At 44.4% G+C, this 14164-nt stretch overlaps 1 protein-coding gene across 2 annotated transcripts in view; it reads right to left on the bottom strand.

Annotated features, from left to right (window-relative positions):
- prex2 (phosphatidylinositol-3,4,5-trisphosphate dependent Rac exchange factor 2) overlaps positions 1-14164 on the bottom strand; it is a 145887-nt gene that overhangs the window by 97092 nt on the left and 34631 nt on the right. For both annotated transcript variants that reach the window (XM_003219634.3, XM_062980284.1), the window contains exons 2-5: positions 8876-8947; positions 8677-8799; positions 7769-7873; positions 522-623 (exon numbers count right to left, since the gene is read on the bottom strand). In XM_003219634.3, coding sequence (XP_003219682.2) covers positions 522-623; positions 7769-7873; positions 8677-8799; positions 8876-8947 — 402 coding nt within the window. The remainder of the gene's footprint in view (positions 1-521; positions 624-7768; positions 7874-8676; positions 8800-8875; positions 8948-14164) is intronic.

The raw sequence follows: 14164 nt of genomic DNA on the forward strand, positions 1-14164 counted from the left end.
CTGTTAATTTTATTGGAGACAAAGGCTTCTATTCTACTCATAGAATTAAGTGTCATAAATTCAGTAGAACATATTCCCAAATAGACACTGCCATAGAGTGAGGACATCAACTTGATTGGCATATTAAAACTATAGCTAATGTTGGTATCTGATTTCATAACATGTGCCGTTAACTCTCCCAATAACGTCAAAAAGATTTAATAGTGCTGGGATTTGCCTGTTTCAGTGCCTCTCAAATTTGTTCTGTCTCTCCAATCTATTTATGACAACACCAACAATAGAACAAAAGTTACACATCCTACAAAGGCTAGAAAACAATTGAAATAACCTTTATTATTAACTTTTATAATTGCTTATAAAAATGTAGCTAAAGCCACAGCTTGAATAGAGTTCCTGCTTTTTAAAAACACTAATCTCCTTTGTTTCAGGGAAAACATTGTCACTGATGAATGTCAAACACAATTCAGCAAAGACTGTATTTTGTGTTTAAAATATTTCAAATAGCTAAACAAAATGCATACCTTCAAAAGAAGTGGATACTTGCATATTCTCTGGATTGGTGTCACTAAATAACCTTCTAAAGGTACATCAGTATTCTTGCGTCCTCCTAGCAGCATGCAGTTCTATAAAGGAATTAAGAAAGTTGATTGCTTTGAAACTGAATTTACCCATTTCCATGTCAACACATCACTCTGAGATCCTACTTGGCTAGTCAACTTTCAAGTGGCCAGACAAACATCACAATGTTTTATTTAAACCCTAAAGACAATCTGTAAGTTCATTTTGGTCAAAATGTTGTGTTTTTCTGTTGATCTGGGATATTAAAATCATACCACCTTAATTTCATAAATGTCTAATAAAATTCTAGAAAGACTCAGATCAAGTTGCTTGTTGCTCTTTTAAAACCTAGAATGGCCTGAGCTCTCTGTGTATGAAGGACTAGCTTCTCCCTCCATTTTTTCTGTTTATTAAGATCAACAAGAGAAACCCTATTCGCATCCTTTCATGTTTAGAAGTAAAATCTATGTGAACACAGGCCAGGATCCAATGGCAGACCTGCACCCAATCCCACTTCTTCTGCCAGAATCCCTGCACCCTCAAAACCTTCTCTGGTCAAGTATAATAAGAGGCCCAAGTGTTATAAGAGAGTCAAATGTTGAAAGTCTCTGTTCCATGGACACTGGATAACAAAATAACCTATGGATCTTGGTAACAGGGTAAAACCTTCTTGCCAGTTTCAGTAATCCTTTGTCATCATTTGCAACATAATTATGAATTTCAGGGACCTCTCTCTGTTGCTCAAGTAAAAGTGTAGAAATGAAATGGAGAAACTATGTGATTCACTGGCAAAACAAAAGGTGATGACCATTAGGCAACCAAGCTGAGTTTGGAGAACATCATAGCAGTGGTAATGGCTACTTGGAGTCTCCAATAATCGATGACATTATGCAAATGAAGACAAAAGTTGCTTGGGAAAGATGGGAAGAAAGGTCTGCTGAAAGAGTAAGCCTTCAAACTCCTAGGCCTTATATGACTGCAGTTGTCACATATATGGCCATGGCTGGCTTGTTACAATGGAGGTCAGGATCTTCTTGATGGCATATAGTTGTCTATGGTGGAACGTAGGATGTGGACAAAATGGACTTTTGGTCTAATTCAGCAGTGCTGATCTTAAGAAAGGAGTTTTTTCTTCGTGTACTCTGTGAATTCACACTAATGGAGAGGCTGCGCCTGCGCAGGTCCCAACGGAAACTCTTCCCAAGCTGAAGTTTAAATTTTGGCGGTAGCCACGCCCCTCCGTCCCCGGAGGGCATATAAGGCAGCCCTCGGCGTGTCCTCCTCAGTTCCTTTTTTTCCGCCGCAAGGTTCACTTCGGATTCTCATGTCTACGACTCGCTTCAAGCGCTGCACTCAGTGTGCCGCTAAAATTCCTGACTCCGACGGCCACGCCAAGTGCCTCTACTGCCTTGGAGAAGCACATGTCGTCGGTACCTGCCGTTTCTGCCTGGCCCTAACGGCCCAGGCTCACAAAAATAGAGCCGCGAGGCTTAGAGCGGCGCTCTACGAAAAATCGCTCGCTCCTGAACCCGCTCCGTCGACTTCGGGCACGAAGTCGCCGCGTAACCCGGAACCGATGTCGTCTTCAGCGGCTAAAGCCCCTTCGGTCTCGTCTAAGGCGTCCAGAGCCTCCAGGTCGTCCAAGGTCGCTAAACCACCGTGCACTCTCACCACGACCACGGTGTCGACACGTTCTGGTCGGGTCGGCCCTTCCTCGACGTCGAGCTCGGTAGCTTCCGTTTCCTCGGCTCGATCCCAGCTCGGGGCTCCTCCATCGACCTCCGCGATGAAGATCGCCTTTAAAAGGGCTCATGAGGAAGCTCGTCGGACCCAGTCCGACTCAGCAATGATCCCTCCCACACCGGGTAAATCCCTGAGGGTTCCAACAAAACAACCGCTCGCTAAGAAGAGGGCAACCCAGCGCTCTTCCTCTTCTGCCTCCTCCAAGATGGATGCCCCTTCTTCGGCAACTTCTTCTAGAAGGTCTTCTCCGATCGCTCCCGCTCAGCGACCTCGCCAGCCTTCTCCTCACCAACTCTCGGACGGCGAGTTGCAGGACTCACCCCACCACTCCACTCAGACAGTGGTCAGGGTCCCATCTCCTCGACCTGCTGCTTCTCATCGTTCATCTCGTCAGCAGCTCTTTCCCCCGACCTCGACACCGGAACGGGGTAGACAAACCACTCGCCTGGCTCGAGCGGTCCAGGCTTCGGCCTCCAAACAAACTCGGCCGCAGATAGCTCCTGCTCTTGAGGCGGTGCCGCCACCAGAGACTGTGTTGTCATCTCCTCCCCAGTCCCCTCAAGGGGCTGGGGACGATGAGATAGATATTGATCGCCCGGATTCTGCTCTCTCGGCCTCGGTGGTATCCTTAGGCCTCGATCTCTCTCCTCCCCATGATGCCTATGAGGTGGATCCTCCTTCGCCTACCGACAACATTCGGGCTTTCTCCGAGCAAATGATTAGAATGGCTGATGCCCTGGGTTTAGAAATTAAACAGACTTCCAAAGCAGTAACTGACCCGGTTTTCAAACGGGTCCAAGCCCAGGCCCCTCCAGCCACGCTGTTGCCGTTCTTACCCTATCTCCTCGATGTTATCCAATCTTCGTGGAAAACCCCCTCCTCGATCCCTCCTACCTCGAAGAGAATCGAGTCCTGGTATCGTACGGATGACGACACCTTAGAATGGCTTAAACACCACCCCGACCCGAACTCCATGGTCGTGAAGGCCTCTCAGTCCTCCGGTCGTGAATCCACTACCCCTGCAGACAGAGAGGGTAAAAGGTTCGACGCGGTTGGCAAAAAACTCTACTCCGGAGCCCTTCTACTTTGTAGAATGGCGAACTATGGGGCCTGTATGGGGGCATACCAGCAGATCCTCTGGGATAAAGCTCAGCCCTTCTTCGCGAAGTTGTCTGACGAAGACCGGTCGGTCATGTCCACCCTCCAGCAGGAGGCCGATTCCTTAGCGCATCATCAAATCCAGATGGCTAAGCATACTGGCGACACGGCCGGCAAGATGATCGCCCACGCCATTGCCATTCGCCGCCACGCCTGGCTGAGATCTTCCGGTTTATCTTCTTCTTCGAGGCAGGTCATCGAGGACCTCCCCTTCGACGCCATGGGCCTCTTTAATGCTGGCACCGATGACAAACTTAAAACCAACCATGACTTTAAAGTTCTGGCCACTAAATGCGGCGATCAACCCCAGGCTCACCGCACCAAGTGGTTTCCTCAACGCTTTCGACGCTTCCCGCCTCCTTCTTACCGCCAGCAATCTTTCAGACGTCCCTCGGTATCGAACAACCAAAATCGCCAACAGCCCCGTCGGGCTGCACAACCTCAAAGACAACGCGGCCGGGTCACCCCCACCGCTGGTCAACCTATCCGGCGTTCCTGACGCCATCTCTCCTTCCAGAGACTCTTTCTCCGGTACCGATGTCGTTCTCACTCCTCCGCACCCCTCTCCCCCACCAAATCAACCTCATGGTCTCTTTATAGACCGCCTGGCTCCTTTCTTTCACCGATGGAAATCTATTACTTCAGATGCCTGGGTTCTAAAAATTGTCCAAGAAGGCTATGCCTTAGAATTCGAGGAACTCCCTCCCACCGGTCAGGTCCTTCTCTCCAACCCCTCTCAAGAAATTCTCGCAGAGGTCGACACCCTCCTCGCCAAAGGGGCTATTCGGCCTTCTCCATCGGCACAGGACCCTCAAAGCTTCTTCTCCAGGTACTTTACGGTCCCGAAGAGGGGTGGGGGCCTCCGCCCAATTCTGGACTTACGCATGCTCAATGTCTTCATATGCCCAACCAAGTTCAGGATGGTCTCCATCGCCTCCATCCTCCCGATGCTTCACCGCGGAGACTACTTCGTGTCTATAGACCTCCGAGACGCCTATTTCCACGTGGCGATTCGAGAAAACCACAGGCGCTTCCTCTCTTTCAAGATCCTCGACCAAACCTACCAGTTCACCGTTTTACCCTTTGGCCTCGTTACCGCCCCAAGGGTCTTTACCAAAGTCGTCGCTGTCGTGGCTGCCCACCTCCGGCTCCAGGGGATCACAGTTTTTCCCTATCTAGACGACTGGCTTCTGGTCGAATCCGACCCTGTCCTACTCCGTCGTCACGTCGACTACACCCTCTCTCTTCTAGACTCTCTCGGTCTCCAGTTAAACCACGACAAATCTCACCTCAACCCGTCGAACAAAATCCGCTTCATCGGCGCCCTGTTCGACTCAATCGCTCAGTCTGTCTCGCTCCCGCTCGACAGGTTTCTAGCTCTCCGTCAACAAATCATCTTCTGCGAGACCCACCGAAGGGTTCGGGCCCGATCCATCCAAATACTGCTGGGCCACATGGCCTCCACAGTCCTCACGACCCCGTTCGCCAGGCTCCGTCTCCGGCCCCTGCAGAGGTGGTTCATAGATGTTTTCAAGCCATTTCGCCACCCCAACTCGAGGTTTCTCTCGGTCCCGCCTCATGTTCGTCGGTCGCTCCTTTGGTGGAAGTCCCTCTCCAACGTCTGCAGGGGTCTTCCGTTCCACTCGGTTCCTCCCTCGATCACCATAACCACAGACTCATCCAATTTCGGCTGGGGAGCCCACATGAAGGGCCTCACTGTTCGAGGCCTCTGGTCTCCTTCCGAAAAGGCCAATCACATAAACTTTCTCGAACTCCTTGCTATCTTCAAGGCTCTGAAAGCCTTCTCCCGCCTGATCTCCCAAAGATCTGTCCTCGTACAGTCAGACAACACAGTAGCAGTATTCTACATCAACAAGCAGGGCGGCACGGGCTCAAGGAAGCTGATGCTTCTCTCCTCCCAGCTGTGGCATTGGTGCATAGCCCGCAACATCCAAATCTCGGCGATTCACCTTCCCGGGATCCAAAACAACTTGGCAGACGCCCTCAGCAGAATGACGACGTCCTCCCACGAGTGGATGCTCGACCCCGAGACTCTTCTTTCTCTCTTTCTCAAATGGGGTTTCCCCACCCTAGACCTCTTCGCTTCTCCCCAGAACGCTCAGCTGCCTCGGTACGGGGCAAGACTTCTCCCGTCCTCCTCTCCAGGCTGCCTGGGAGACGCCTTCCTTCTGGACTGGTCGGCGGAACCGATCTATCTCTTTCCGCCCTTTCCTCTGATACCGAAGGTCCTCCAGAAGCTCCGGTCGGTACCGATGTCGGCGATCCTGATAGCGCCAGCCTGGCCTCGTCAACCGTGGTTCCCGGCTCTTCTTCGTCTTTCCAAGGCGACCTTCTTCACTCTGCCTCTTCTACCACACCTCTTATCCAGAGAGAACGGCCAGATTCTACACCCGGATCTCCCCTCTCTACATCTCACTGCTTGGAGGATTCTCGCCTGACCTCCCTCCCGCAGAACTTACAAGAGGTCCTCCGCGCAGCTCACAAGCCGGCTACAACCAGGGCCTACACTTATAAAGTCTCTCGCTTTCGTTCCTTTCTTCGCTCCCGAGGAATCACTGCTTTCCCAACCTCGGTACCGATTGTGCTGGACTTCCTTATGTCTCTAGCAGAGCAAAAACTTTCTCTTGCCTCTATAAAATCTTACCTGGCTGCTCTATCCTGGTGCTTTCAACAACATGGTAGACCATCATTGTTCTCCGACCACCTCGTCAAGACCTTCTTGAAAGGATACAACAACATCTGCCCACCGGCCCAACCTCCTACCCCAGGATGGAGCCTCGAGCTTGTCCTTTCCCAGCTCACTGCTTCTCCTTTCGAACCCTTGGCCTCGACCGACCTACGTCTCCTTTCCTGGAAAGTTGCCTTCTTGGTGGCCATAACCTCAGCGCGCAGACCCTCGGAGCTGGCGGCCCTTCGGGTTGATGAACCCTACCTCCGTTTTCATCACGACCGCGCCGTTCTCCGTCCGGACATCACCTTCCTCCCCAAGGTGGTCTCGGCCTTTCACCTTAACCAGGACATTGTCCTTCCCGCCTTCTTCCCGGACCCCTCGTCTTCCCTCGAGCGGAGACTGCACCTCCTTGATGTGCGTAGAGCACTTCTTTTCTACCGGGACCGTACTAAGGACATTCGAAAGACCCCAAAACTTTTTGTGGCCCATGCCCCAGATAAACTGGGCAATCCTATTTCTTCTCAAAGACTCTCACACTGGATTGCTCAGGCCATTGAACTGGCCTATGAACTAGCCAAACGGCCTCCCCCCCCGTCGGTTCGCCCGCGTTCGACAAGAGGTCTCTCCACGTCGACTGCCTTTCTAAGGGGCATTCCACTAGACTCTATTTGCAGAGCAGCAATCTGGTCCAACCCCCTTACATTTGTGTCTCACTATAGGGTAGACCAAAGGACTTTAAAGGACTCAGCCTTTGCTAGAGCAGTTTTATCCTCATGCTTGTCCTAAACCTTCTGCTCTTACGACTTCTCTATGGCTACCCCTTCTTCTCAGGTGCCTCTCTTCATTGTTTTTTCTCCTGTTCAGTACATGTTTGCACTGTTCTCTGACAATTTGTGCCTTATTGTTACTACCTTCTCCCTTGGAGAATGATGTTCCTGCCTACACATGTGCTCTTACAAGGGTTATATCATGCCTTACCGGTCTGTTCTCGGTATTTGGTGTGTATTGATGCAATACCTTATTGGGTCCTCGGACCATGGTTTTTTCATGTTTTTTCATGTTTTTCATGTCTAATAAACATATGTTTGGACAGTTTCTCGTTGTCAGGGTTTGCTTAGCCCGCCTCCGAGACTTAAGCTTGCTAGTCTCCATTAGTGTGCATTCACAGAGTACACGAAGAAAAAGGACAGGTTGCTTACCTGTAACCATGTTTCTTCGAGTGTACTCTGTGAATTCACACAAGCCCGCCCTTCCTTCCCCTCTGGCAAACCCTCTTCCTTTCTCGTTGCCTTAGCGGCGTAGGAACTGAGGAGGACACGCCGAGGGCTGCCTTATATGCCCTCCGGGGACGGAGGGGCGTGGCTACCGCCAAAATTTAAACTTCAGCTTGGGAAGAGTTTCCGTTGGGACCTGCGCAGGCGCAGCCTCTCCATTAGTGTGAATTCACAGAGTACACTCGAAGAAACATGGTTACAGGTAAGCAACCTGTCCATCTTTAAAATGAGCAGTTACAAAAAGCAGCATAGTATTAAACTGCACTTCAACAGCAGCTTACATTGAAATCCTATATGTGTTTCTCAGGTATAAGAATCAGAATATGAATAAGTATTAGCTTACCAGTAGAAAAGTCCGTACTGTTCTTATTTTGTTGAGTTCAAGCAAAAGTTTTTGTGCCTTCTCGTGATTACTACAATATTCATCATAGATACGAAATCTGTCTTTCTGGTAAAGGGATTATTTTATATTAGTGATATCACCAGGTTGGTTGGTTCATGTCAATTTTGTTAATTATTTTTAAAAGCATTTATAACACAGATAAAAACAAATATGTACTGAACTCTGATACGTTGTGAAAGAAGATAAAACTAAGTTCTAAAAACATGAGTTAAATACTGAAAACAAATATAATAACTTGGAGAAAACAAAGAGTTCAATTTTTATTTTTTAGCAACCATTTTTCCCATTTTTATTTTTGCTTCCTTGACTGTAAAATAAAGTAGCAGAATTTGCTTCTTCTAAAAAATGCATTTAATTTCTTTCAATATGCTTGTTTCATAACACAACACAATGTAATGATTAAAACTACATTTTATTCTGAATCACAGCATGTATTTGCAAAACAGGGCAGTACATGAACACTACTCATTTTCACAGTAATTGCATTGTAATGTACAATAAACAAACTTTCCTACTGATCAAACAAAAATGAAAACTATTCAGAGCAAGTGAAAAAGAATTCACTGCAGCTAATTCCAGCACAGCTTGCTAAAGAGTACCTTAATGAAAAATCACATTGAAGCACACACTCCACAGAATAGAAAACAGAATGGTAAAACTTTACTTTTAGCACTCAATTTAGCTTCCAAGTGTCCTAAAAAGACCTTAAATTATGCAGTCAAGTCTGTTTTGTGCTCACGGTGTAGTGTACATGAACAACATGCCAACAATTTCTTTCTTTAAAAAGCAGCACAGCAAAAAAAGATGATCAATTAAATATGAAGCTTAGGTTACCAAAGTTTACATACAAAGTGAAGAAAGCAGGTTCCCACTTCATGTTGGGCAGTTGGTTCAGGATGTAGACACTTTTCAATACCAGACAGAAAATCCTTGTGCACCTCAAGAATATCTTCGATATTTGAGAACAATGTCTGGAAGTTTTAAAAAAAGCATAAATATATAGAAACAAAAACAATTCAAAGACATCAAGAATAAGCAAGAACTAACCTTAACTGTTTCCTCTGTAATATTTTTATCAATTTTAGAGGCAGCACATTGCATTATTCTGTGAAAGAATGCCTGAAAAGAAAAGAACATTTTAAAAATGGAAGAATTGTATGGCAACTCAATCAATATTTTTGATTTAATAAAGTTTCATATGAACTATTGCAATAATCTAAATATGCAATTATCTAATAGATGAAATGTACGGAGTGAATTGATTCTAAGAGAAGTGGCTGGGTTCAGCACACACACAAAAGAATCAATCTTGTGACACAATACTATCAATTTCATTTTAGCATCAACCTTTGTGAATTAAAATTCACCTCCCTGTATCAGTACAATATTCAAGCATCAGTTGTATATGTTCAGATACATCATTGTAGGGATGAGATCAAAATGTTTTCCCCATATTTCATGATAATTCCTTACATTCCATGACAAAGAAAAACTATACTTTATAATACATTATGAACAAGACAAAATATGAGAAAGTTTACAGAAGCTAAACTATTGCTGAATCCAATTGAGAGGTGATTGGAACAGTGATGGCAATATTCAATTGGTTCGTAAATCAAATCATTTTCATTTAGGAGGCCTGTGATCATTATTCTTTGCTTCCAGTGACATTTATTTATTTATTTATTTATTTATTTATTACATCATTTCTACCCCGCCCTTCTCACCCATCAGGGGACTCAGGGCGGCTTACAATATACATCACAAACACAGTTTACATCAAATTAAAAGTCATCCAAGATTAAAAATTACAATAAAAATTAAAATATAAATTAAAAACAGCATACATCTAAATATACATTTCAGGCGCATTTTTCATGTCCAGGTGGGGGTCTGTCAATGAGTCATATATTCATATTGCAATTCTGCTGTTACTCATGCTCAAATGCCTGTTCCCATAACCACGTTTTTGTTCTTTTTCGGAAGGACAGGAGGGAGGGAGCTTCCCTAATTTCGTTTGGGAGGGCGTTCCATAGGCGGGGGGCCACCACTGAAAAGGCCCTGTCCCTCGTCCCTGCCAGCCGCACCTGTGAGGCTGGCGGGACCGAGAGCAGGGCCTCCCCGGAGGATCTCAAATTCCGTGATGGGACATAGCGGGAGACACGTTCGGACAGGTAAGCTGGGCCGGAACCGTTTAGCGCTTTATAGGCTAAAGCCAGCACTTTGAATTGTGCTCGGTAGCACATCGGCAGCCAGTGGAGCTGACGTAACAGAGGAGTGGTACACTCCCTGTACATTGCTCCAGTTAACAGCCTGGCAGCCTCCCGTTGGACTAGTTGAAGCTTCCGAACAGTCTTCAAAGGCAGCCCCACGTAGAGTGCATTTGCTCTTTGTTTCAGCATCTAACACTAGAAGATTTTATTTCACATAATTGAAGTATGGAACATGGTTGTTCCTCCTAATTTAACATGGATCTTAAGAACCACAAGAAGAAGCAAGTTCATGTTTTGGTACTTTTCCATCTGTTCTTCCTAATCCCTGATAATCACTGAAATAACCCATCCAAAGGGTCAGATATCCAGAGGTTCAGATAACCCTGATTAATGACACCAAGTGCAGTTGCTAGGTGAGAATAAAATTGGCCAAAATGTTCAAGAGGCACCATAGATATGTGGGCAAAGATACTTTAGCCTAAATTGTCTTTTTGAATTGAATGCTGTTTAAAAAAGGCAAAAAGGCATGATTTATAGGTTATTGGAAAATTAATCTATTCAGACAAAGGACCTCATCACATTGAAGTCCGAATCCATGGGACAGTGGGGGAGGGGGGGATTTGCCGCACAGCATTCAGTGGGGAGAAACTGTTGACCCACTACACCCCTTACCTTATCCCAAGGGGAGAAGCGTCACCGCCCGGCTCCCCCCCCCCCCAATTCTGCTCTCTGGAACATGAGAAACCTCCTGTGTTCTCAGGGAAGGTTCCTAGCATGCTGCCAGGACACTTTCTCTATGGAGCCTCGCTGGAAGTAGCCTTACGCTGTGTGATGGCATCTGGCAGGCTCTGTAAAGGAAGCATCCTGGCAGCATGCTAGGACGCTTCCTTCTCTCTGTGTGATGGGGTGGAAGGCCTGATGGGAGTTTAGGTTTGTAAGGAGCTGCTGTACTACTTCTAGAATTACTATCATCCTAAGTACAAGTTATGCATCAAGAAAATCAAATGACATAGCATATCCATTTTGTTAAGGATGATTCATCACTTTTCATTATCTACGCCAGTGAGCGCTACCGCCCCCTGGTGGGTGCTGCAGTGATCCGGGGGGCAGTGATGGCCACAGGTGCATTTGCCATATGCATTAATACATATATCTTTCTGTTTAATTGCTATTAAAATTTAAAAAAATTCCAGGGGGCACTGAGTAATATTTTTTCTGGAAAGAGGGCAGTAGGACAAATAAGTTTGGGAACCACTGATCTACACAGTCAAAGGTTTTGCAGTACTCTATAAAGCACAAGTTTATTTTCTCCTGAAATTCTTGGGTGCACTCCATTATCCAATATAAGTTTGCAATATATCTCTCATGGCCTCTTCTTCTTCTGAGGCCCCTTCTACACAGCTGTATAAAATCCACATTATCTGCTTTGAACTGGATTATATGGCAGTGCAATGATTCTGTGGTTACCACAATCCCTGCTCTCCCCTGTCTTGGGAACTGGCATTCATATTGAATGTTTCCAATTTGTAGTCATTGCTCCATTTTCCATATTTGTTGACAGATTTTAGTTTTAACTGGAGTGGATTCTGTCTTTGTAGCTTGAAGCAGCTCTCTTGGTATGTCATCTGTTCCTGGTGATTTATTTCTCCCAAGTGCTCTGAGTGCAGCTTCCACCCCACTTTCTAAAATTGTAGTTTCATCTTCAAATGGTTCTTCCTTGAATTATTCTGTAATTCTTTCATCTGTTTTATATAGTTCATCGGTGTATTGTCTCCAATTCATACCAGCTCATTAGTTCTATGTATTTCTAATAATTTTGCCTGCACTGTTACCTTAATCTATAATTCTTATCACAATGGGTTTATTTTAAGGATCTGTTTGCTAATTCTATTTATTTATAAGTAAGTAGACAGTGTTTAAACTTAAAAATAAGTGCTTTTTTGCTTTATATGTTGAGTCTAAAATACATAGATACGTGGTTTCCCAAAATATACATTACTTTAGTTATGAATTAATCACTGATGTCCCATTCACTTATTGGGAACCCCACCAGAAAATATTCTCATAACTCTAAACACTGTGCTATAATATATTGGCATTTTCTGATATCTCCTGCCTGTTCTCAGCTACCTTCAATTTTGGAAGCCCATTAAAGATACTGTAGTAAACAGTGATGTTCAATGAACAATCCAATTTTTACATTATTTGTTTTCTTCAAAAAAATAAAGATTTATTTTATGCCCCATTACCTGATTAAAAGCTTATTACCTGTAATATAGAATATCATAAAGTGAAAGCATTATTTTATAGAGTTTGAAATTAACACAAGACTAAGCCACAGCTTGATGTCTAGGAAATCCTATTACTTTCACTTGGGCTTCTTCCAGTACTCAAGCAAAAACTTAACTGGATGTAAAATGTAAGTGACATGTCCAAATAGGACATAGGACATAAGTACAGAGCCTCACCAACTGAGGAGGGGACAGTGGTTATGCCCGCAGCAGTAGCAATGGGTGAGACAAATAAAGTGGCATCAACATCAGTCATCAAGTGTACACAATGAGTCATCAGTATTCAAAGAGAAGAGCTACTTCCACTGACCTCGGACAGCCCTTCCTCAATGAGAATGACTAGATTGTATACAAGAGGGACTACCAGACAAGAACTACTGATATGGACAGAGGCTGTGATAATACAGAAGACCTGGGGAAAGTACCACCATGCATAGTACGCCTTGTTAAGTCAGTTGTTCTACTTGCAATACCTGCAGCAATACCTGCATCCCTATAATTATGTTTTTTCTAATGGATGATATCATTTCATGATTGGATAAACTACAATAGGATCAGTTTTCTTATTCTAGCTTTTAGGGAGAGAGTTCAGTCTCGATTTCTTCTAACCCATTCATTTATCTCTTTGGTAATCCATGCTCTCTGTAGTACAATATTTCATCTATTATTTTCTCCTTTCAGCTTTCCTCACTGTCCAGTTTTTACAACCATACATAGAAAATGAGGATATGATGTCACTGATGATTCTGACTTTGATATTACACTTGGGGGGTGGTGGTCTTTATCTAGTTCCTTCATGCCTGCATACTGATCTTTTTACTTTTTGACTACATACTTTATTTTATGACTGAGCCAAGGTAAAGAAAAAAATCATCTTCTATGCTCTTTAAGTTATTTACTATATCTACTTTTTAATGTATGCAAATTATTTGTGGTATTTATTTTTGTTTTCTTAATATTCAGCTGTAACCCTGCTGTTGCACATTGTTCCTTAAATATCTTAACTTTCCTTAACTCTCATCGGTAGTTCTTCCCAGCCTTTGTTATTCTCTGATTACAATATGAATATCTTAAATGATTGATGTGTACCCCTTCACACCACTTTTTTTAAAGTTGTATTCTGTATTGTATTTTAGCCATCCAAATTGCCTATGATTATCAGCATGTACTGTTTTGATGTATAATCAGTTTCATCTTGGATTCCAGCACACAATTTATTCCTTTTCTGCTTCTGCAATTAGAACATAAACTTGGAATATATTTATGTTGATTGGAAGGAAATGTTATTAATGTCATTTGGTAGATTTTGTATTGTATCTTTTGACTGCTTTCAGTACATCTCACCTCCTATACTTTTTCTTCTTACAGAAAACTATCTAACCATCTGATTCAAAATGTTCCACTCCTGTTCCCTTTAGCTTATTCACCCCAAGTATTACAATGCTTATAGGTTCCCTTTCTTATTTTACTATTTCTTGCTTCCCCTGATTCATTCTCATATTTTATATTTCTAGTATATGCATTATACAGCTTTGGACTTCCCTTTCACATGTCTAATCGCATTCAGGCCAGCTGCTTCATTGGGCACAACTATATTCATGTTTTTCCACTGCATTGTCCCAATAATTGGTTGAATGCCTTCAGATCTGGGGTAGAGATGCTCAATTGCCAGCACTTTCTCTTACTTTGTGTAAGGTTGTCTCATCATTGAGTTTTCAAAGTAAAATACACCGAAAGGTAGTTCACCATTGTCTCCTTAAAAGCAGGACTAAGGGCCCTTCCCCACAGCCATATAACCCAGAATATCAAGGCAAATAAGTAAGTAAGTAAGC

This window comes from Anolis carolinensis, chromosome 4 (genome assembly GCF_035594765.1).
Source record: "Anolis carolinensis isolate JA03-04 chromosome 4, rAnoCar3.1.pri, whole genome shotgun sequence".
NCBI classification, from domain to species: domain Eukaryota; kingdom Metazoa; phylum Chordata; class Lepidosauria; order Squamata; family Dactyloidae; genus Anolis; species Anolis carolinensis.